The 22,403-nt window shown below is 40.9% G+C and overlaps 1 protein-coding gene across 2 annotated transcripts in view; it reads right to left on the reverse strand.

The window, feature by feature from the left end:
* Nucleotides 1-22,403, reverse strand: part of ATP13A5 (ATPase 13A5) — a 98,669-nt gene that overhangs the window by 15,710 nt on the left and 60,556 nt on the right. For both annotated transcript variants that reach the window (XM_036017851.1, XM_028504659.2), the window contains 11 exons: nucleotides 20,994-21,080; nucleotides 20,190-20,346; nucleotides 19,197-19,314; nucleotides 16,331-16,455; nucleotides 15,347-15,507; nucleotides 13,349-13,474; nucleotides 12,205-12,284; nucleotides 9,482-9,524; nucleotides 6,521-6,630; nucleotides 2,801-2,897; nucleotides 668-740 (listed from right to left, as the gene is read on the reverse strand). In XM_036017851.1, the coding sequence (XP_035873744.1) occupies nucleotides 668-740; nucleotides 2,801-2,897; nucleotides 6,521-6,630; nucleotides 9,482-9,524; nucleotides 12,205-12,284; nucleotides 13,349-13,474; nucleotides 15,347-15,507; nucleotides 16,331-16,455; nucleotides 19,197-19,314; nucleotides 20,190-20,346; nucleotides 20,994-21,080 (1,177 nt within the window). The remainder of the gene's footprint in view (nucleotides 1-667; nucleotides 741-2,800; nucleotides 2,898-6,520; nucleotides 6,631-9,481; nucleotides 9,525-12,204; nucleotides 12,285-13,348; nucleotides 13,475-15,346; nucleotides 15,508-16,330; nucleotides 16,456-19,196; nucleotides 19,315-20,189; nucleotides 20,347-20,993; nucleotides 21,081-22,403) is intronic.

The raw sequence follows: 22,403 nt of genomic DNA on the forward strand, positions 1-22,403 counted from the left end.
GCATGGTTATTAATATCCTGCACTGTCTGATGTTTTATCTGTTATATTTCAAAACACTTTCATTGTTGAACAAGGCAGAAAAAATGACTACGTCATTCTTTTCCTTTACTCTGTTGAGGCAGTCACCTTTCTCACTTATTAAGAGTCAGTATCAAACCCGAGTTCTTTGATAGGAAATACTATATCAGTGTCATCTGCAAGGAAGGAAATGAGCAATAGCTGCTGTAAGCCACACCTTGCTTTTGAGAGAATTCCACGAGAGTAAAATGCTAGCATTTGTTCTCGCACGTCAAAGACTTAGCAAAAATCTGGTTTCACGTCAACATGAAGCATAGCCAAATAATGGAAAGAGACCTCTGGGTTTTAAAGGTTTCCCTTTCCAGATTTCTTGTATATTTTTCTATGTACAAGCTACAAACCTACAAAGAACTCAGAATACATTGAAAATTTTATGAGGCTAAAACATATTTGCTTTCAGGATATTTGAATACCAGGTCTGAGGACTTCAAGTCTCAGTTTTCTTCCAATACCACTTTCAAAAAATTCATAAGAAATGAGGTTCTAGTAGTTAAGGTGCACCTTTCTCTGAAAGTCTTATTTGGATGAACATTTCTAGAATTTCTTGGGTAAATACAAATAATACAGTTTACTTTGCTAAATAGCTTACTTGTCAAGCAGACCATCAAGGTAATGGCTACATCCTGCATTAGATATTGGTAATTCCCAAAGAGTTGTAGTTGCTGAAAAGGAAACAAAAGTAGATATAAGGGTCGCTTCTACCATTTTAGCACTTTATCATTTCTAACACTCCTTTTGAAAGTAACTGTTATTTTTCTCTCCTCTTTAGGAAGAAAGTGACTTACCTTGTCTTCTGCATATTATTGGAGGGAATGAAACCATACCACTATTTTCCCAGTGTTTAACTTAACTCCATACTAGCAACAAGGGTCAGCCCTTTGACTGGACACAGTAGTTATGACAGCTACAATGTTAGCCTGGACAATTGAATTTTTTAACATAAGATATTAAAGCCCAAAAGTTCCTCTGGGAATTTCAAACTTAAAATTTAAAGTTAAGGCCTTGAGTCACTGAACAGGTGTTTCTTTCCATCTTTATTCATGGACTGAGTTTACGCCATAGTTCTCTTGGGGGTCCATTCACTTTCACAAATTGAACAAGCGCTCCTGCCTCACAGAAGCCCACTGCAGACTTCAGTGTGGCACACCTGTCTTTCTCAAGTTCGTACAGACATAGAGCTTCTGTTATGTTCACATTTATAGAGTTGAAGCATTTAAATAAAAAGTTAAGTGGTTCCTCTCTGCAAACCTGCTTGCAATATGTTTTTGCAGCTGGGTCTGTTTCTCTGCTACACAGAGGTTGAATGAGCACCAAATCATAATCTGGCTCTGAGGACTTTACAGACCCGATAGACACAAGTGAAAAATATTTCTGGCCTGTGATAGGGTGAACCTAAGGCTCAGAAGTTTCCAGGTGCAGGTCCTTAGAAGCAGTCTTATTTAGGTCTCCAGGGGTGTCCAACCTGAGGCCCATGGGCCACATGCAGCCCAGGATGGCTGTGAATGTGGCCCAGCACAAAATTGAAAATTTACTTAAAACATTATGAGATTTTTTTTTTGTGATTATGTGTCACAGTGTATTTAATATACAGCCCAAGACAACTCTTCTTCCAGTGTGGCCCAGAGACACCAAAAGTTTGGACACCCCTGCCTAGACTATGAGAATGAATGGCTTCAGAGTGGACCATCGTTCCAACTCTATCCATGAGGACTAGGATGCAACAGGGAGGAATTTTTTAAAGCATTTTTAATCTTCATTCTAGGAGCAACTTACATAGACCTATATTATAGAGGGTTTTGGGAATCAGCCAGCCTAACTTTCCAAAGGCAGATGAAGGCTTGGCTAAGGGCAAGATCTAATGTGCTCCTAGTGATAGAGGCAGAACTTGAATCCAGGTTTCCTGACTCCCAGTCCAGGCCTTGTTTCTACCCATCTGGTTGCCCGTTAACCTTCCATGTGTGGTCCTTACTAATAATAGCCCACCGGATGCTGGAGTGCAATGGCCTTCTCAGTCATCTCTCAAATGTCTTAGAAAAGCACTAAATTAACTTCCTTCCTGACATGGTCCCTGCGTCCATTGGATCATTTTACTGTAGAACAAGTTATGACTGAACTACTAAAGTGTTCTTTCAATCTAAACATATTTCTTCCATATAGCTAATTAATTCTTACGTGTTTGTTTTGATCACTTAATTTAAACAATCTTTATTTTTTTAAAAAATGAAGAGTTGCTAATCCTGTACTGATGACATGTCTAAATATGTAAGTTCTGGGCAGGTTCAGAAGTAGAGCTCCAGTATGGAAGTTTCCCTAGCCTTTGAATCCTCCAAAGTCAAATTCAACAACATGTCTTTCCTTTTATCTCTTCTTAGTCTTTTGCCAAAAATATTCCACAGTTGGTGACTGATCCGTTTCCTGCTGAGTTATATTTAGGCTGCTCTGAAGCTTCCTTCACAATCCAGTGAAGAAATAGAGGCTTGGAGAGGTCAAGTGTCTCAGGTTATCTGGAGAAAAACAACACTTCTAAAAAACTGAGACACATCTATTTATTTCTAGCTCTGTGTTTCATGCAGTTATACCAAGTTCCCACTTTGTAGACATTTATTTTGAGAAATGCCATTTATATATAAAACATTGTATCCTGTGTAGGAGCTGCACCCCCAAAGAATAAACCAGTGATGTAAATGCAACTAAAACAAAAAAGAATTCTTTTGATTCATACCCAATAGAGCAGCGATGTACCAATAAACTGGATTATGCCATACATGGTCAAGTATTTAAATACCCCAAAGGATGAAACCAGAGCAGCTCGGCCTTCCCTGTTTAAGAAAAAATAAAAATAACTGGTTATGTATGATACACATCTCCTATTCTCCTTTATATTTCAAAAAGAGTTTAATTTTTACTAGCCTGTTGACATACATGCACTTAACCACCAGTTTATCCTCTCAGTTATCTATTTACTCATTCATTCATCCTCTCTTTTAATCATTAGCTCACCCGTTAATCCATGCACTCACCTTTAGTTAGGGTTTATGAGGTACCAGAATTATGGTAAGAGCCATGGAGGATATCAATAAATCAGGCTCTGTCTTTATTTTCAACAAGCTTTCAATGAATTAAGCAGATTGACAGGTACATTATAAACACAATGCATATGATGAGGTGGAAAATGTGAAGCATTGACTTGACTATGACTCATTACACCCTAACAACACTTGCTTCCCGAGAACCCAGCTGTGTGTGCTTTCGAGTCCCTTAGAGACCCAAAGCATTTCAGGAAGGGTGCTTGGGACTTCAATATTTGAGGTGAAATGGGTTTTGTTGGCTTCCATACACCAGGGTATAGAAGGTTCCAAGAACCAAGGGTAATAATCTGAGCTGGTGTGAAGATCAAAAGAGATAGAGGTAACAGTAAAAATTGCAGGTTAAAAAGTAAATATTCCTCCCTTTAAAAAATTGTTTGAGCTGCTACTCCTTTAACTGGGGCGCGGTCAGGTGATGGGTTATGATAGGCTGGAGAAGACAGGTGAGGCAGTAGTGTGAGAGGGCAGTGAGGAACTTAGTGAACACCTCTGCCCACGGTCTCCTTTTTTCCCAGCGCAAACGAATCCACAGGGAGGCAGCTCACACCCTTTTTGTTTCTGGTCCCTACTGATGTAGACACCTGCATTGCTCAGAGATTGTCAACAGAACAGGGACATGAGAAGGAAAACCTAAAAAACCTATGCAATAACCACCTTGCCTCAGGTAAATGAGAAAGTTTGGGTGGGCGAGGGGCCAAGATGCCATGGGCAGGTATTTCCCAGCAGGCTAGAAGGCATCACCTTTGTTTTCCATAAACAGGGTGGAGCAGAAGACATGCTGAGAAGGGGCCAGCATGTGGAGCCTGGGTCATTGTCTGACATAAACTTTGTCATTTTATCCTTTTTCTATAGTTGGGTACATTTACAAAAAAAAAATTAAGAGGCAGATTAAAAGGGAAGTTCAATAACCCATTCTAACTCAAGAATAAAAAATATTTGCCTGGATGTCCAAAATTACTGCTACTCCTACTGAATATGTATTTTAAGCTGCTCATTCATTTATCTATGCTTTCCACAAACAGTAAGCAGATGCTGTGATGCATTTGATTTAGTGAGAGGCACAATGATACGGAAATGAATAAGGTACAGTTGTTGCCCTAAAGGACTTGAACTATAAAAACAGTGTTTTAAAGATAAAAATGAAAACCCATGGATCTGGGCCCATGCATCTAAAGCTGTACCTCATCGCCCCTCTGGGGGACACTTTCTCCAGAATCAGCATGCATCACAGAGAGCAAGAGAACAGCGAGCCTAGTGGAGCTGAACCACATCTAATTTTTATAAATCTATGAACTATCAAAGCAAAGAGTTTCTACCTTGAAGTATCATTAAACCATCAGCCACTAGAGAAATTTTACATCATCACTTGTAATTTAAAACAGTATATTACATTTATAAATGCACCAGGCCACATGTGTGAAAAAGAGCACCTGAAGTTCAAACTGCCCTTTGGATGGGCCAACCAGTGCTTTGTGCAACTATCTAGGACACAGGCGGCAAACACAAGGCCCGTAGGCCGAATCCAGCTGTTTACCTTCTTATATCTGTATGGGCACCTTGTTTATACACAGCGGCAGCACCAAGCTCTTGCTTAACTGTTAAGGAGCAGTTGCATTTATACAGTCCTAAAATTACATTCGGCCCTTTGAAGGCCACCATGAGGCTGATGTGGCCTCCAGTGGAAATGAGTTTGACACCCCTGATCTAGGAGTTTAAGCTCCCTATGCAAAGTCTCCACACCTGGTTCTCCAGCTTCACCTTCACAACTTCCATATGAGAATCCTTCCAACCAGATTGACTATTGGGCTCCCATGCCCTCCAATTAAAACCCTGTTCCCAAATATGGCTCTCCATTCTCCCACCTGGAATCCCCTCCCAGCTCCTTCTGTTCACAAATGTCCTTCAAGGTGCAACTCACCTGCTGAAGCCTCCCCTCTGGCTTGAGTTGTCATACTGAACTACTAGGAAAGTTACTGTATTGTTGAATGTGAACTTATTTAAAGCTAATTTATTGAGCACCTCTCACTATGTTTTTTTCACTATATCTATCTATATCTATATTCTTCACTAAAATGTAAGTCCTCCAGGGCAAGGCCCTCTCTCATTTTTAATCCCTCACATTCCAAGCACAATGCTTAATTAAAAAGAGCTCCAGGAGTTGTGTCGATAATGGAAAGGCATGAACAAGGCGAGGGGCCTGAGCACTCTCATGCTGGAGCCACCACGACATGAACCAGAGTGAGGCAGGAGAGGTAGTAAGAAAAAGGCTTGGAAAGAGTCACTGAAAGCAGTAAAACATAATCCCCAATTGGCTAGGAGTAAAGAAGAGGAAAGAGTAAAATGTACTCTGAGCTTCTGAGCCTGGATGATGGACATTAAGGACCACATGGTCCTTAGAGCAGGGAACCTGGGAGTTAGGGAGAGGAGTGCTTTGGAGGCAGGGGAGGTGGTGATGTTTGAGGGTGTGGAAGGGCACAGGTGCAGCCACCCAGTGTTCAGGCATATGAGTCAAGCTGTCGCCCTGACATGCAGCCAGACAGGGGCATGGAATTTCTAGCCTGGCACCTTTAGGTCAGTGATTCTTGTCAGTAGCTGCCATTCAGATACACCACAGGACATGCCAGAGAACTTCATGGTTGTCTTTTTTGTATAAATCTCAAGATTTGATGATATCTTCCAGACCACTGGCCGTGAAGATGGCCCAAAGTCACCCCATAATGTTATAGGGAACAAAAGAGGAATAGGACTTATGAACAAAATGTAGAGCCTATTGTGTTGTTCTTAACTACATTTCAAACAAGAGTAAAGACAACATCAGAAATGAGAGAGAAGTGGAAGTAAGGGAGCTTTGTTGGGAAAATAAACAGTTTTTAATCTCTCCCTCTTCACTAACTATTACCAATCAATTGTAAAATTCTTTTCTGCAGTCATTTTGGATGTTCATTCATTTGTACTTCAGGGGTGGAACACTCCTTGGGGAAGCTACCTGACGGAACGGCCCCTTTCTGCTTCCTCACCCATTGTCGACTACCGGGAGAAAGGTTCCAGTGAGTACCCAATGTACAAAATAAAGCAGAGAAGGAAAAAAGCAATTACTTTTTAAATACCAACTTCAGCTTTCCACTGTCCACATGACACAGTCATTTATCATTTAATGCTCAGCAAAAGTCATTTTTGTGTGTGTGGCTTTTACCCCCATTCTCAAGCAGCACTCATGGCTTCCTTGCTTGGTGCTCCAGTGGCACTTTACCCACACCTCTGTTGAGACAATCAGCCCTAAATTACAGCTGAATTCTGTCCAGAGCCAGACAACAAACCCATCGGTCATGGGGGTGAAGGAGGGAGAAGTGGCTTACTTGATGAGATGAGGCACACATTCAATGTTGGCTGTTTTTGAGGTGAAAGGCGAGGCCACAGATGCCTCCTGCTCTGACAGGGAAATGCCCGCATGAGCCATTTTCAAAGCCTGGAATGATAAATGCGTGTTATACCCAGGGTTCCTTGGGCCAGGCTCTGACTGCTCAAACTCGGCGAGGCTCTTCACAGTGTAGAGTTTTACAACACCGCACGCTTCCACCCCTGGGTCTCTGATTATGTTCTCCCTCCACCTGGGATACCCTTTCCTCCTGATCCACAAAGTCACCAATTAAAGAGGCACCAACTGAACAATGATCCAGAGGTAGAAGAATAGGGTGCATGTGTGCGCGTGTTGGTTGTGGGTTATCAAGGTAATAAAAAATGGAAATAGTCATTCAAGAAGTCTATTAAAAAGTTAACAGTATTTGGATAGATGTTTGTCAGGCAACTTCATTATCACAGTTCTTACACTTAGCAGGTCATCCTGATGAACAATAGGAAAAAATATCCAATCCCCACCTTTCCGTAGGCTTCCTGAGCAGGCCAACCAGCTAACTGCTGCAATGAAATATGGGGCATACGGCATCTCTACTGAATGCAGGAACTAGAGCGTACTCATTAATGACTTATACTAGTACATGTGTTGCCTCATTGAAATGAAGGCTAATTCATTTTCCATCAAGACTGAAAACTGTTCACAGAAACAGACTCACAGACACAGAGAGCAAACTGATGGGGGTGGGGAGGTTGGTGGTCTGGGTGAGAACTGTACAGGCTGAGATGTACAAGTTGGTAGTTACAAAATAGTCATTGGGATGTAAAGTACAGCATAGGGAATATAGTCAATAACATTGCAATAACTATGTAAGTGTCAGATGGGTACTAGAATGATTAGGGGGATCACTTCATAAATTATACAAATGTCTAATCACTGGGTTGTACACCTGAAACTAATATAAAGTAATATTGAATGTCAACCTGGATTGAAAAAAATAAGAAAAGAAACACTATTTCTAAGAGTAATTATAAAATATATCACATAAAAATAATATTTAAAAAAAGACTGAACACTTTTCAGAAAGTGCACAGAGCAGACAGTGACAAATCGGAAGGCCAACAAGTCCTTGATTCCATGGGAGTCGCATGGGCATAAAACAAGACTTCATATTTCTGCAGCTCTATAGAACTGCAAAGGACCTGGATACCATGACTGACAGATAACTAAATTCACGGTCAATAAATATTAAGATATTTTCTTCTCCCTCTCTTTTCTCTTAATATTTTGCACCTCTGTCATATAATTTAGTACCATCTACTTTATGTTAGTGTTATTTTTATGCATGAATCTTTCTCCCACCAAACAATGGACTCTTTAGAGGCACAGACTATATCCTTTTTAGCACTTGATTTCTTTGTTTGGTTCTAAACTCCACATAACTAATGGGAATGCATACTCATTCTAAAATTTCAAGAGTGAACTAAAAACTAGTTTCATGTGAAGTATAATGCAGAAAAAATTCACAATAGATCTCTAAGTATGAACATGGTTTTACCTAGAACTTTGAAGAAAACATTTGAAGAAGGAAGTAAAATAAATACCCAGATTTTAAATATCTAATAGGCTTTGGAAATACAAGGCAATCCCTTCACTTCTTGTCCCACACATTAGCTACTAAAATATTTTCTTATGCACATGAATCTTTATGGTATTGTTTCAACCATTCTTTAAAACTCAGATTATAAAACATGTACTGTCTCCTACAGTGTATGAGAAGTAATCTGTTGAAAATCATTTAATTTAGGTTTTGCTACAGTATATATCAACTGAATAGTTTGGTCTAGAAGCTCATTGAGCTGTTTAATATTGGACTTATCTTGGTTCAGTCATCAGTTGATATGAGGACTGCAGCCAACAAATCAAGAGAAGGCTGAGACTCAGAAGGGCAGCAATGGGAGAGTTAGGAAAGGTTACTAAAAGCAAAGATGTATCATTAGAGACCAAGGTTAACATCATCCATATCCTTGTATTCCCAGTTACTGTATACAGATACAAAAGTTGGACAGTAAAGAAGGCTGATAAGAAAAAATTGATTTGTTTGAAACGTGGTGTTCAAGGAGAGCTCTGCAGAGACCCTGGACTGCCAGAAAGATGAACAAGTGGGTCCTGGAGCAAATGAAGCCTGAAACATTGCTAGAGACAAAAGTAACAAAACTGAAGCTATCCTGTTTTAGGCACATCATGAGAAGGCAAGGCTCTTCTAGAAAGACCATAGTGCGGGGAAAATGGAAAGCAGCAGGAAAAGAGGAAGACAAATCTGAAATGGACTGACTCCATAAAAGAAGCCATAAGCGTGACTCTCCGGGAGCTGAGCAGGGCTGCTGAAGACAGGACGCTGTGGGTGTCACATGTTCATAGGGGCACCACCAGTTGTATTGACTCAACATCATGTAATACACACTATTTCAACCAAATGTAAGGATTGGGGGATAAAAATCAACTTTAAAAAAAGTAACCCTGAAATACCAATGGAAGTTTGGCAGGAATAATATAATTAAATCTTTTATCAATAGTTTCAAACTTTTCCTTCACTAAGATTTTTATCAGTTGTGTGACTTCAGGTACAAAAAGAATTCACTTCCCTGGACTAATTTTCTTACTCATAACACGAGAGATTTAAACCAGCTAGTCTTGCAAAATTCGTGTAAGTCTGAAATACAGGAGTGTAAGTAGCCTTCCCTTGTCTTTATTATTCTAGGTGTTGCCAGATAACAGCCAAAGTGACTTATTTCATTTCACTTCTCTCCACTCCAGCCCACATTCAGGTGCAGTTGAATATATACAGTAAAATAATCAAATGATTGTTGGCAGACAGGTGAAGAGTCAGAACCCAGGGGACTGTGGGGTTCTCAAAAGGGATGTTAGTGAACTGCCTGAGTTAGTAGAAGCAGTTTCTACTCACCCCACAGTCATTGGCTCCATCTCCACACATGCCCACGTAATAACTGTAGGGAAAAGGATCAGAAAAATTAGTAACAAGACCTCACTTGAATGATTTCCATCATACCCGACTCACATGTGGGGTGTGTGTGTGTGTGTGTGTGTGTGTGTGTGTGTGTATGAGAGAGAGAGAGAGAGACAGAGAGACAGAGAGAGAGAGAGACTGAAGATATGTAGAAACCAGGCTTCAGGAAAATTCTAGAGGTATAAGGCCACTGTATTATTTAAATTGTTTCAATCAATCAAATGGAAGTAATAATAATACTGCAGGGATGTCCACAAAGATGATCACATACTTCAAAAGAAGTCCTGCTTGATTATACCCACCAAGGCCAAGGTTAAGGGTACACAGGCATAATCACAGCACTTGCCACAGAACCTCATACACAGACCATGACCTAATCCATCCATGTTTTGGTTGCTGACTGCTGCTGGGAGTTTAGAGTGCAGACACCAGGGTGAGAAACATTTGGGAAACAGCTTAACAGATAGAACTAGAGATAGATACACATATTTTTGATGCATCTTGGAGTAAAGGTGAGATAATATGCTCCCATCATATCAGTTTGGGGTGCAAACACAATGGTATCAATAACAGAGTGAATAGGGCATGGGAGGCAAGAAAAATAAATAATAGTAAATATTAAAGCTGTTGCCAAAGAAAAAAGGGATTTCTGATTCAAGACATACTCTGTCTTCTATTGTAAGTAAATAATACATTATAGGCATTGATTAATGACAATAATATTAAAGGCTCAGCTTCAAATTGCCAAAAAACACATGAAATAACCAGATAATACAGAGAAAAAGAAAGGTTTTGGAGAATTTCCTTATTATTAGTTGACAAAGAAATGGCCATTTTTAATAGGCAAAAATAATCAAAAGTAAGCAAATTTGTATTTGGCTAGAATAAGTGAAAAATCAGTCTATAAATATTTGTATGTTTGCCCTGGCTGGAGTGGCTCAGTGGACTAAGCACCGGCCTGAGAACCAAAGCCCCTCTGCTTTGACTCCCAGTCAGAGCACACACCTGAGGATCCCCAGTGGGGGGGGGTGTGCGAGGGGCAACCATACATTGATGTTTCTCTCCCTCTCATTCTCCCTCCCTTCCCCTCTCTCTAAAAATAAATAAAATCTTTAAAAAATATTTGTATGTGCTCATGTACATGTCCTGAGTATGCACATTTGCTGAAAACGGGTTTCCTTCCTCAGTCTTAAAGCACACCTTCAGTCTCCATATCACAGGAGGAACCTTACACGTTCTAGCATCCCCTGAATTCAGAAGGAGAACTCAGACAGCCTTCTGCACACTGCCAGTGATAAGGGCATGATGAAGAGAATTGTGAAATTGAGAAGACCGCTCATTCTGAAACAGCATATATCTTCCTGAATTGATTTTTCCTTAGGGGAATATAGTTTCTCAACTTTGAGCATTTAAATTAGCAAAATTTCTCAGGCATTCGAGAAAAGTAAAGTTACTTTCACCAGCCAATGTTATATAATGACCATGTAAGTGAAATAACCATTTTAGATACTGGTTACTAATTGAGACTCAAGGCATTATGGGAGTTAATAAGCAATTTCTGAAACACCCCAAGAATGCCTGGGCAATAAAAAATAATAGTAAAAGTCAGTCTTGGGATTTTACCTGCTACTTATCAGCAGTTATCTAAAGTTTGACCACTCTGTTCCTTTTCACTTTTCAGAAATCCATACCTGACAAACTGTAACATTCCTAGCATACAATAGGCAGACTTGGTCTGAAGAACCATTTTATTCTGACGTGACATGGCCATCTATGTTTTTGAAGGAGATGAGAAGGGACTTTGTTTTTTCACTTTGGCCTCTATACCCATTCCTTGCCAGGGCCTGATATAGTAAGAATGTCATTCACCTCTTTTCTGGAAGATCTGAAATTATTTACATATGTTCTAATGAACCCACCTCAGGTCATCTCAAGTGATAACTCACATACTTCCCCATTTTTTCCCTTTCTGAGCTGTAGAAACCCCTACTGTTTCCATTCTCTACATCTAAGGAGGCAATCTTCCTCTAAGACATGCCCTGTGTGGGCCACAGTATGAATTCTCTCTGGGGCAGAAAACTGCTAAAATGGTCCTCAGGGATCCCTGCGTCCTGGTATTTGCAATGTTGTGCCACGCCCTTCTTTGAGGGTGGGCTGGACCTCATGACTTGCCTCTAATGAAGAAAGTACAGCAAAAATGATGAGATGTCATTTCTGAGCTGAAGATATAAAAAAATGGTGATTCTCTCTCTCTCTGATTCTTCTTCCTTGCTCACTCTTAGGGAACTCAGCTGCCACACTGAGCTTCCTTGTAAAATGACCCATGTGGCCAGGAACCAAGGGTGGCTTGTGTCCAACAGCCAGTGGAAAACAGAAACTCTTAGTCCCACCACCCACAAGAAACGGAATCCTACCAACAGCCTATGAGGGAGGCTGGCAGCAGATCTTTCTCCCTCAAGTGCTGAGATGACCGCAGTTCTGGCTGACAGCTGATCACGGCCTTGAGAGATGCGGAGCCAGAAGAGTCATCTAAGCACGCCTGGGTGCCTGACCCACAGAATTATAAAACAATAAATAGTGTTATCCTAAGCCACTAAATTTTGGGATAATTTGTTACACAGTAGGTAATGAATTCATTCCTTTCATGCAATAACACTTACTTTAATTTCTGAAATTCTTCAACAAGGCTTGATTTTTGCCCAGGAGACATTCTTGCAAAAATGGTTGCATTCACAAGAATCTAAAGAGAAAAAATGATTGCTGCAATAAGATTAGAAAAAAAAAGAATACTTTAAAATAAAAGAATGGGCTTGAAAAAATCACCTCTGGCCACTGTTTGAACATAGCATTGGGGAGTGGGTCATTAGACCAAATGTCAGGAAAGGGAATAAGGGGATTTAATGCTTTAATATTTAACTTGCTCTCTCACTTCTCCGTCACAACTCTATTACTTCTTTCCAGGCCATTTTTCCAAGATGGGATAACCTCTACTTAATAACAATAACTAAAAAGCAGTAGAGCATACGGGATAAAAATGCTTAAGGAAATACAGCTCTTTTTACTAAACCCTGTCTCCACAGCTGAAGCATAGACAGAGAGAGGAACAACAGATCCGGAGCTGAGAAATAAGCTTCTCTCCTCAGCTCTGAACCAATTACCTGTACAAACCTTCAATGGGTGACTTGACTTCTCTGAGGCTCAGCTTTCCCATCCCTACAATGAGGAATTGGACTGATCACTTTCTGGAAGCCTTTGGGGTCTAGATTTTATAGTCCTTGGCTGGTAAGATGACAGAATTCTCAAGACATGGCTAACAGAGGGTTGCCGCCCCCGGCTTGTGCTCCACTTACCTCCTTCACACTGACAGCACAGCCCTGCATAGCACTACTTTAAAATAGACACACAGAGGACAAGATAAATGATTTTGAAAAGAAACCATGGGGACTTTGTTTCTTCCTGCTGTAATTCAGAGAAAAGCTGACCCACAAAGCAGGAACATGTTTGGAACTATCCTGAGGTTCTCCTGCTGGGGAAGGAGGAAGGAGGGAGGCTGGGGTTGGACTGGTGGCAGGGGTGACTGGTGGTACCAGAACTCAAACACTGAACAGGAGGCCATGGGCAAGTGCAAGGCCAGGCACACATGGGCGGGGCCAGGAAACTTCAGAAGGGGCAGTGACCCTTGGGAGGTGTTTATTCCCTAACTCAGAGATACTCTCAGTGATGTCAGCCTCACTACTCTCTTGCCCTTTCATGCCTCACTAATTTGCAGAGGAAAACACAACATTTCGTTTCTCCAGTACTCACTTTTGGAAGCAAGCTGTTGAAATGCTGAGATAGCACTTGGTATGATTTCCCACTCATTGCAAAATGATAACAGCTCCCTTTTTCTCCAGCAGGCACTGAACTGTTTCCAATATTAATGTAGGTTTCCTAAAATCAAAAGGCATTATTTCCACATGGGCTCTTAGCTCTTTCAGAATCGCTTTGCTTTCTGATGTCTTCTGTAAGGAATTACGTTCATATTTCATAACCATGTGAGGGCTAGCAAACACATAATGTGTGTTTTGCCCATGGAACATAGATTTATATGAAGAAGACACTCAAAATACCTCCGCAAATTATATATGAATATTCAATACTTTGACAACATGATGCTCTGGATCCCGTCCTGGGAGATAAGATAACATGTATGTTTCATTCTACAGAGGAAATTATTCTCAGGTACCAATTAGTGATTTTAAGAAGAACAGGAACATTCATCCCTCTTCTTCCTTCTCTTTATCATGCAATCTTTTATTTCCTAAGATCACTTACAATTCACTCCTTCAAAAATCATTTCACAGTCTTCACTATAAAATAAATATCTTTTATCAGAGCCAGAGGTCTTTTAGCCCCTGACCTCCCCCCAACTCAACAGGAAACCTGTTTCCTTACGGGGCACAGCTCCTTTTCTGAAATATTTTCCCTCCTGTCTTTCACCTGTCAGTGTCCCCTGTCACTATGTTCCAGTCCCACAGAAGAGCATCTGATAAATGTATATGTACTCATCATGTGAATAGGTGAGAAAATTTCATTCATTAGAGAAAGTCATCTTTGGGAAAGCATGGCACTTGGAAGGAAAAATGTTTTGATGTGTCAGATTGGAAGGCAAAGTGCATCTCCTCCCAAGTCCCATGAAATGGCCAACAAAAAGACATGCTCTGAAGCATTCAACTTGAGGCAAGGACAGGGTTCCTTTTACTTTTAGTAGAAATTGGGGGCGGGGCTGGTGGGAGGGAGACAGAGAGGAGGAGGAAAGCCTGAGACTGTGATGTGACCTCTCCCAGCAACAGCTAAAATGTCAGTCAAGGTATTAAACTCATGAATGGGTGGTGTTAAAGATAAGTGAGGACCTGAGTTTCATCACACAGTGAACTGGAGGCAATATAAAGCGATGCTGAAGTCTGCTGAAAGCATAGAGAGAGTTGTCATCTTTCACTCAAGCCCGTGCAAAGGGGTTTGAGCCAAGGTAAGGCACCTCTCCATAGGGTAGGGGCAGGAGCACTCTGGGTGGTTGTGAAGTTTGTGTACTGAACAAAGGCCTGCTCTACACTTCACAAGCCAAAGGGCTGGCCAGCCTAGATGAAGAGAGCATTTTTGTGATTTATGACCTGGAGGACTGTCTTTCTGAATTCACACAAAGACAGGTGGTGCATTGAGTGATGGGATGTCAGGCTGCAAGCACTCCCTTCATGTGAAAAAGCTGTCCTGTCACAAGTACCCAGGGAGCCTACTCTGGAGAAGACCTGACACCTGTTCACTGCATGTCACAGGTGCAGCACTATCTATACTCCTGTGACTTGGGTGGAATCAAACAGACCTGGGTTTGACAGCCTGCTCTGCAACTTGCCAGTTGTATGTCTTGGACAGACTCGCCTCCTTAGGCCTCAGTTCTCTCATTTGTAAAATGAATAGTTTACTCAACTGTACAGGGTAACTGTGAGGATTAAATGGGGATTATGGATGTAAATTGGTGATTCTCAACTGTGACTGAATATTGCAAACACCAGCAGGAAAGGCTGAGACCAGCTCCCAGCCCAGGGGTTCTTATTAACTAGTGGAGCTTAATCATCTTCCAGGTGATGTGTCTGTCCAGCTGTGGCTGAGAAGTGCTGATGAAAATGCTAAATGCTTTGCAAACTGTGAAGCTCTGGACATATATGAGTATTATTACTGTGATGACTTGTGATATCAAGAGAAGAATGCCCAGGGCCAGTGCCCTGTCAGCTCCAGCCACGAAGGGGCCCTTTAACATTTGCTCACATTCTTCCCAGGTCCATTCTCTTGGTTCTCTACCAGCTGCCAGGTCACAGAAGCAGGAACAAACTCTTCTGGTTCATGGGCGTCGATGAGGATCACTTGGCTGCCTTGAGGGATCATTTCAGAATTCTTGGCAACGGTAATGGCTGTTTGCAGGTTGTCACCTAGTTGACAAAGAAAGTCAATTGGCTTTATGTATAAACCTCTCAGCAATGAGAATTGAGCTCCCCCTCTCCTGAGTGTCCATACTACTTGGTTGGTGGTTTTCGGGGGCATTTACTGCTTTCTGCCTTTTTAAATAACCCTTTCTCTTCCCCTCTGCTTCAGCCTGTCTGCCCCTAGTGGTCAACTGCCATGTCTGCATGTCGCTCCCACCACAGTGAGCGTCCTGCTGTCCTGAATGCTGCACCTTTCCAAAACATGCACAAATAAGTAAATCAATGTTTGTCACTTCATGACTAATCGTCAGGAGACTGACAGCTCTTAGTGGTGAAGGTAGTATGACCCAATCTGATAGCATCAAACCACCCTTGGGATCTGGATTCCAGGTAAGCTGAGAAAAGAACACTTAGTGCTAGCTGGGCCACACTTGGGTTGGATTATCCTGTGCCATGACTGTCCCCACTGCCCTGAAGTACAGCCAGGCTGAGTCTCACACCCTTTACACAGAGGTCCTATTGGGGTTATTGATGCAAACACATCCATTCTTGTGTTCGAACATTTACTGAGAGCCCCTTAGCAGTGTGCTTCCTGGGTAGGAAGAGTGGGCACTAGACGAAGAAAATACGATATGGTTAGTGCCTCCCAAACTCATGGTGGTGTTGGGAGAGCCACACGTTTCCAAATAACCGTACCACAGGGTAACAGACTTGACAGCAAAGCATTCTTCTTTCTGCCTCAGCCACATAAACTCACTCAGCTCACACTGTATTATTCCTATGCCTGAGACACATTCAACTTAGCAGGCCTCCAGAAACATATACCTACCAGTAATCATCACAGTCCTGATGCGGGCCTCACTCAGCTCCTTCAAGACTGGCTTGGTTTCCTTTTTCAAGCGATTCTCCATTATGAGAAGTCCCAGAAATGTTAACTCGGACTCCACCTTCTCTCTTTGGATTCAGGAAAATTGATATTAAAGCTTATTTACATAGTCTCAAGAGTTGGATTCATTCCTTCTTTTTAAAGAAGTGATGAAACTTTCTAAGTTTTGTCAATGTAATATATGTCCATACTTAATTAATTTAAAAAACCCAAAGCTTAAAATAAAAACTGAGAGATCATGTCCTCACACCACCCTCATTCTTAGTGGCAGCAACCACTTTTATATCTTTTAGCTCCTTGTAGTTTTCAACTCCATTTTTTAAAACATTATGCTTATCTTGCAGCTCTTCTGTTGGTTGTAAAAACTTTTAAAAAATCATTTGTATTTTTATTTCCAAGGCATTTTAGATCTTGTAATAATCAATTTATTACACATTTATTAAGTATATACTGCATAGAGGATACTATAGTAATAGTCAAATATGGTATCATTCACTTCAGCTTCTGTCTATAAGCTCCAGGATAAACGTGATATCAGCCAAGGGTTTGAACAGTTTTCAGAATTTGAAATTGGAGGCTTGAAAATACAATTCAAATTTGAATGGGAACATTATTCTCTGGAGTAGAGTCTAAATTGCTACATATTTCAGGCAAAAGTTCATTCACTGGATAACTACTTTATTTTAGTTCTTACACCAGGCACTTCAGTGGATACTCAGATAATCAGATATAAATCCTGTCTTAGAGATCTCAGAAAATATTATTTAAAAAATGTACCTCAATATAGCACTTGTTAAAATCCCATCATTTGACCTCATGAGTTTCCATTTTTAATTGGAATCATATTTTCTCACTAACTTGAATTAAAAGAAAGATCCAAAAATCTTCTCACCAGTTTATTCTGGCTTTCAGCTCTGTTTTGGGACTCTTCCCCTTGTTCTCCTTTTCATACCTTGTGGCTGTTGTGATTCCACAGCATTTCTAGCAAAACCCCGTATCAGGGTCCTTGTGCCACTCTTCCTGTCGCCTGCAAGGCTTCCCCCTCCCTGGCTATCTGCAGTCCTTCCTCCCTCACTCTCCCCACAGCTCTGTTCAAAGGGCACCTCCTCAGAGGACTTCCCTGATCACCCCATGTAAAATGGTGTCTTCTGGTTGTTTTTTTAATTCTCTCAACCTGCTTAATTTTTTCCTTCAGGCCATTTATCAGTACTTGACAATATTGTATAGATTTATTTTATTACCTATTTCCCCAATTAGGATATAAGCTCAGGAGGACAAGAATTTTATTTTATTCACCCTGAATCTTCAGTGCCTCAAAGAACATCTCACACAGTTCAGCTCAATAGAACTTAGCTAAACCAATGGAAGGGGGAATCTTGATAAAACATTTCTCCTATTTTTTAGCTTTTTTTTTTGTCATTTCACAAAGCTGTCTTACTTCCTTTTCTGATAGCAGTCTTCTATAATTTTTTTTTGTATTTTCTAATTGGAAAACTTTGCTAAACAGAATTTGAATCTAAAGAATATCAAACCCTATTCTTTTATCCTGTTTGAAAATAGTAACTGAATTCCAAGAAGCAAAACAGGCTCCTGGAGAGTCTGAGACAGTTAGAAATCTAGCACATTTAGTCCTCATTTCTTAAATGTTGGTATATTTATAATAATGTCTATCTCACTAGTGGCTTTTAAATAAGAACATCACAGCTGCATGTGCACGTGGCAGCTGGGTGGTAGCTACGCTCCATGTCCAGATACATAAATATTCTCTCTTCACACATGAGCTTAATGTTTGTTATTAAAATTTGCCTTGAAAACATAAAATCCTGAATGTGATGGGTTTTTATGCTTGCCCAAGAATAGCTAACACCTTGAATATGAAATCCGAGAGTGCCATTCATATATTTCAAAATGAGCTTTGTAATTCTATTTAGAAAATTAAAATGTTGTAGTTGAAAAGGCTCCTTAAAGATCATCAAATCCTACATTTTGAAGACGAGAAATTGACACTGTAAGAAAGGGACAATCACTACTGATTACACTAGAGTGGATGGACTTAAGTTGTAAATACTAATGTTGAACAAAGAATATCCATATTTTATGCAGGGGAGCTGATTTTACATAAAAGTATCTCCATCGGCAACACATCAAAGATAACTGATGCATAGGTGATCCCTTATTCAAAATTTTTACAGTATTTCTCTACTTCTTTGTTATAAATGATTCAAAAACAACCTTTAAAAACTGAGAAATGTCAAAAGGAAAAATTAACCCTCTAATGAGGACCATTCATCTCCTTAACATAATTAAGGATACTGGGTTCTAGTTTGTTTAAGGAACTCAGTTTGCCCTCACTGTCTCTCCAGATCTGAGAGAGGTGTATTACTGAGCTCTGAAAGAAGCCAAGTCTAAAGACTCTGGAGGACTTTCTAGGTGCCAACTCTCTCCTTCCTCTTTATGTAGGCCTTCCTTGTACGTAGGCCTCCCAAGTCAGTTAGCCACGTAGTGTTCCAAGGCTGAAGAAGGGCTGGTCATTCTTGGCGGGACAATGGAATTCAGGAGAGGGAGAACTTATGAGCACCTGGAAGTTGGAAGATCTCAGCTACCATCCGTGTTCTGCCACTGACCAGCATGGTGACCTAATCAAGTCCTCCCCGGTGTGGCTCACACTTAGCCCTCTCTGAATTAGGGGACTGGAAGAGATTGACTCTTCACCTCTAAGAGTTTCCTTAATGATTTGAGCTCTCCATCAAGCCATCCTCTCTGGGGCTCCTTCTTTCATTCCCACAGAGCCGATTTCTGAGTTTCTTACCTAGATAAACTCTCCACTTCCAAAAGCTTCCCCACACTCAAGGCTTTATGGGCAAGGGCAATGACACGAAAGCCTTGTTTGGTATAATTTCTCAGCTGCTGTGGGAAATCCTGGGGCACTGCCACAAGAGAAGAGAGAGATAAATGGAAAGTCACACTGAAGGTCACCCAACTCCTATGCAAGACTTTGGCATGCAGTCACTACACCTTGTTTTAACTTTCACTGTATAAAAATGCTTCAATATAAATGTGGGACCACAAAGAATTGTTTGCCAAATCAAAAGTTCGGTGCACAAGGTGATGGCTATCAGTCATCATAATGAGAATACAGATGCAAATCTGAAGGAAAAGACCAATTTTATCCAAATAAACCCATTTGAATGCAACAGTATCCTCATAAATCTGGGCTGCTGCTTAGAAGGCACATGTGTCTGTAAGACTGAGAAACAATACAAATCAGCTCAAAACCTGGCCCAGCGAGATGAAATTGCTGTGAAAATGGTCAATTACCTTGCTCTAATACTACCTAATTTAAACACTCTCTTTTTCCTAAAAGATTTATCTTTTTTACATTCTCCTTCCATCGATGTCTCTGAGACCCCTTCAGTGGAGCCGGCTCCCCAGGAGCTGACGGAACACCTCTGCTGTAGAACCATTCTAGTGTCCCAGCCTGTCCCTCTGGATTCCTCTTCCAAATGCTCCTCACACTCACCCATCCCGGTTCTCAAAGCCCTGAGTAGCTTCCTATTCTGGTTCCTTATGCTCACTTCACATCTCCTTCCCTGATACCCCATCATGGTTGAACCACAGCTGGGTGTTTACTCTCTGCCTCTTTGCCTTGAAATGATCACGTTTGCCTAATGAAACCTTCCAGTCCCACTTCCCACCCACCAAGAAGACAACCACCTCCACATGTATTGGCTTAGTATTGTCTGCTCTACGTGTGAACTTTAAAAATACTCCCCTCCAGAAAGAGAAGAGCATCCGTCAGTACCTGTTTCAGATCTGCAGAACTGAGCCAGCATCTCTGGGGCGCCCTTCATGTAGACGTGGACGTGCTCCTCCCCGGCCAGCTGGGCCACCACCGACATCCGCTGCAGGCTCGACGAGAACGGAAACTGGCGCAGGATGGCAATGGCTTCCACGGGGCTCTGTGGTGGACCGAGACAGAGGTGTTTAGGAAGCTTTTGAGTGAGATGTATTAGATACACACCGACAAATAGGCTGCCCTCTACAATGAGCTCAGGCACATCACAAAGTGTCACAACACTGGTATTTTTCTGGCCGCCTCTCAGGTGATTTCCTCATCAAGTTGCCTGGCCTGCAAGGCCCTTCCCTTCGGCTGCCCGGAGAAATCCTGGTCATCTCAGGCCAAGCTCACAGGTCTCCCCTCCTCTGTGGTGCTTCTCTCCCAGAAGCAGCATTCATTCCCACCTCTGGACTCCTGCAGCTCTGTCTTCAGCCTTTATTATAGCACTTGGTACATTATATTATACTTATTTGGACCTCTATTGATTTTTTTTACTGGCCCATGTGCTCCTCCAACACAAAGACCAGCACGTCTAGCTTTGAAGTCACTCTATCCCTGAGCACCTAGCACAGTTCTCTAGCATATGTAGGTGCTCGGTGAGTCTTGAATAAATTAATGGATAAATTCGGGAATGAAGGAATGAGCAAACCAACTATGGACACTGTTAGGATAAGGCAAAATAATAGGAATATAAAAATATGTGAAAGTCAGGAGAGTTTCATCAGTTTTAAGGGAAAGAGCTATATGATTTAAAGAAGCAAATCATACCTGACCAGCTTTCGGTCCTGGTTTTATTATTACACTTGAGTCCGACACCCTAAATTTGCAGTAGTCTGCATTGCGATGTTCCATTATCTGTTTTAAAATTAAAGAAGAAAACATAAGATTCCCTAGAGAAAAAACTAAAAAAGAAATCTTTCTCATTTGCATAGCACTTTAATCTTTTCAAAGCCCTTTTCACATACGTTCTCTTCTAGACCAATTATTTTAATACCGTCATTGTCAAATTTCCACTGTGTTGACTTACATTAAAGGACCTTATTCTAGAATGTCAAAAAGCCAGAAATATTGTGACTGCATTTTAAATAGTAACTGATGGATGAGCTACAGGCCAGTGCTCCTCCTAAATGGGATCTCTAGTGACTGAAGGAGACTGCTGTGGAGATGTACTCTCCAATAGAGCTGAGCCCTTTAGCTCTCCGAGGAGCTGGGATTGGATCTTGAGCTAAACACGGGACTATTTCTTATGCTACTTATCCATGCTACTAGCCTAATTGGTCAGCCAGAGAGTTAGCAAGTTAGCTGCCAGCCAATTAGAAAGCATTATTTAAAATGGTTGTTTTCTTTGGATATTATAACATTATAAGTCATAACACCTGAGAAATTAATATATATATGGTTACTGATATATATATATGTAATATATATCATATATATATATATATATGGTCATAAAATAGAAGACAGCTGTTGGTTTCCACTCTGTCACTTGCTTGTTTAATTTTGGGAACATCACTTCATTTTTCTCAGACTCAAAATCTGAGAAACTCAGATCTCAGTTTCTTTTGAAAAATGCTCTTAACATCCCTTCTAGTGCTAAAATTTCTACACTGTAAGGAGTGTTTCCCTCCCCCTTAACATTTAGTGAAAGGTTCCTGACTACCAAAAGATGTTTAACTCAAGGCTACTTCTCACCCAGCTTTAAACTCAGTGAATAATCTTGCACTTTTATGCTTTGTTTGGGGTGGATATAACTGTTCATAGAAACAGTTCTTTCAAAGCTACTACTAAAGATTTATGTTCCCGCACAAGATCCTAACTTGGCCATTTGTGCAGATAGATCCACCCTCCTCTGAAGGAAAAGGGGGCAGCACTGAAACCAGGACCTAAGTCCCACACAGCAGTAATGGCCCTCTGTCATCCATGGTTGTGTCTCCTCTAATGGTGGTGGTAAGATATTGCAGATAATAATTACACCGATTCCTCTCTATGAAGATCCAGAAAAGTGGGTGTATTTCTGTCTTGGTGTCAAAAATTTCTGCAAAACAAATACTCTAATTATAACTTACTGATATCAGGAAGTTCCCTGTTTGCCAGGTTTATTCTGTTTTTACTTTGTCCTCTAGAAAGCTATAGTTTTCCTACTATACATCTTTAAATTAACCTTTTTTGTGAGAG

This window comes from Phyllostomus discolor, chromosome 2 (assembly GCF_004126475.2).
Source record: "Phyllostomus discolor isolate MPI-MPIP mPhyDis1 chromosome 2, mPhyDis1.pri.v3, whole genome shotgun sequence".
Lineage (NCBI taxonomy): Eukaryota > Metazoa > Chordata > Mammalia > Chiroptera > Phyllostomidae > Phyllostomus > Phyllostomus discolor.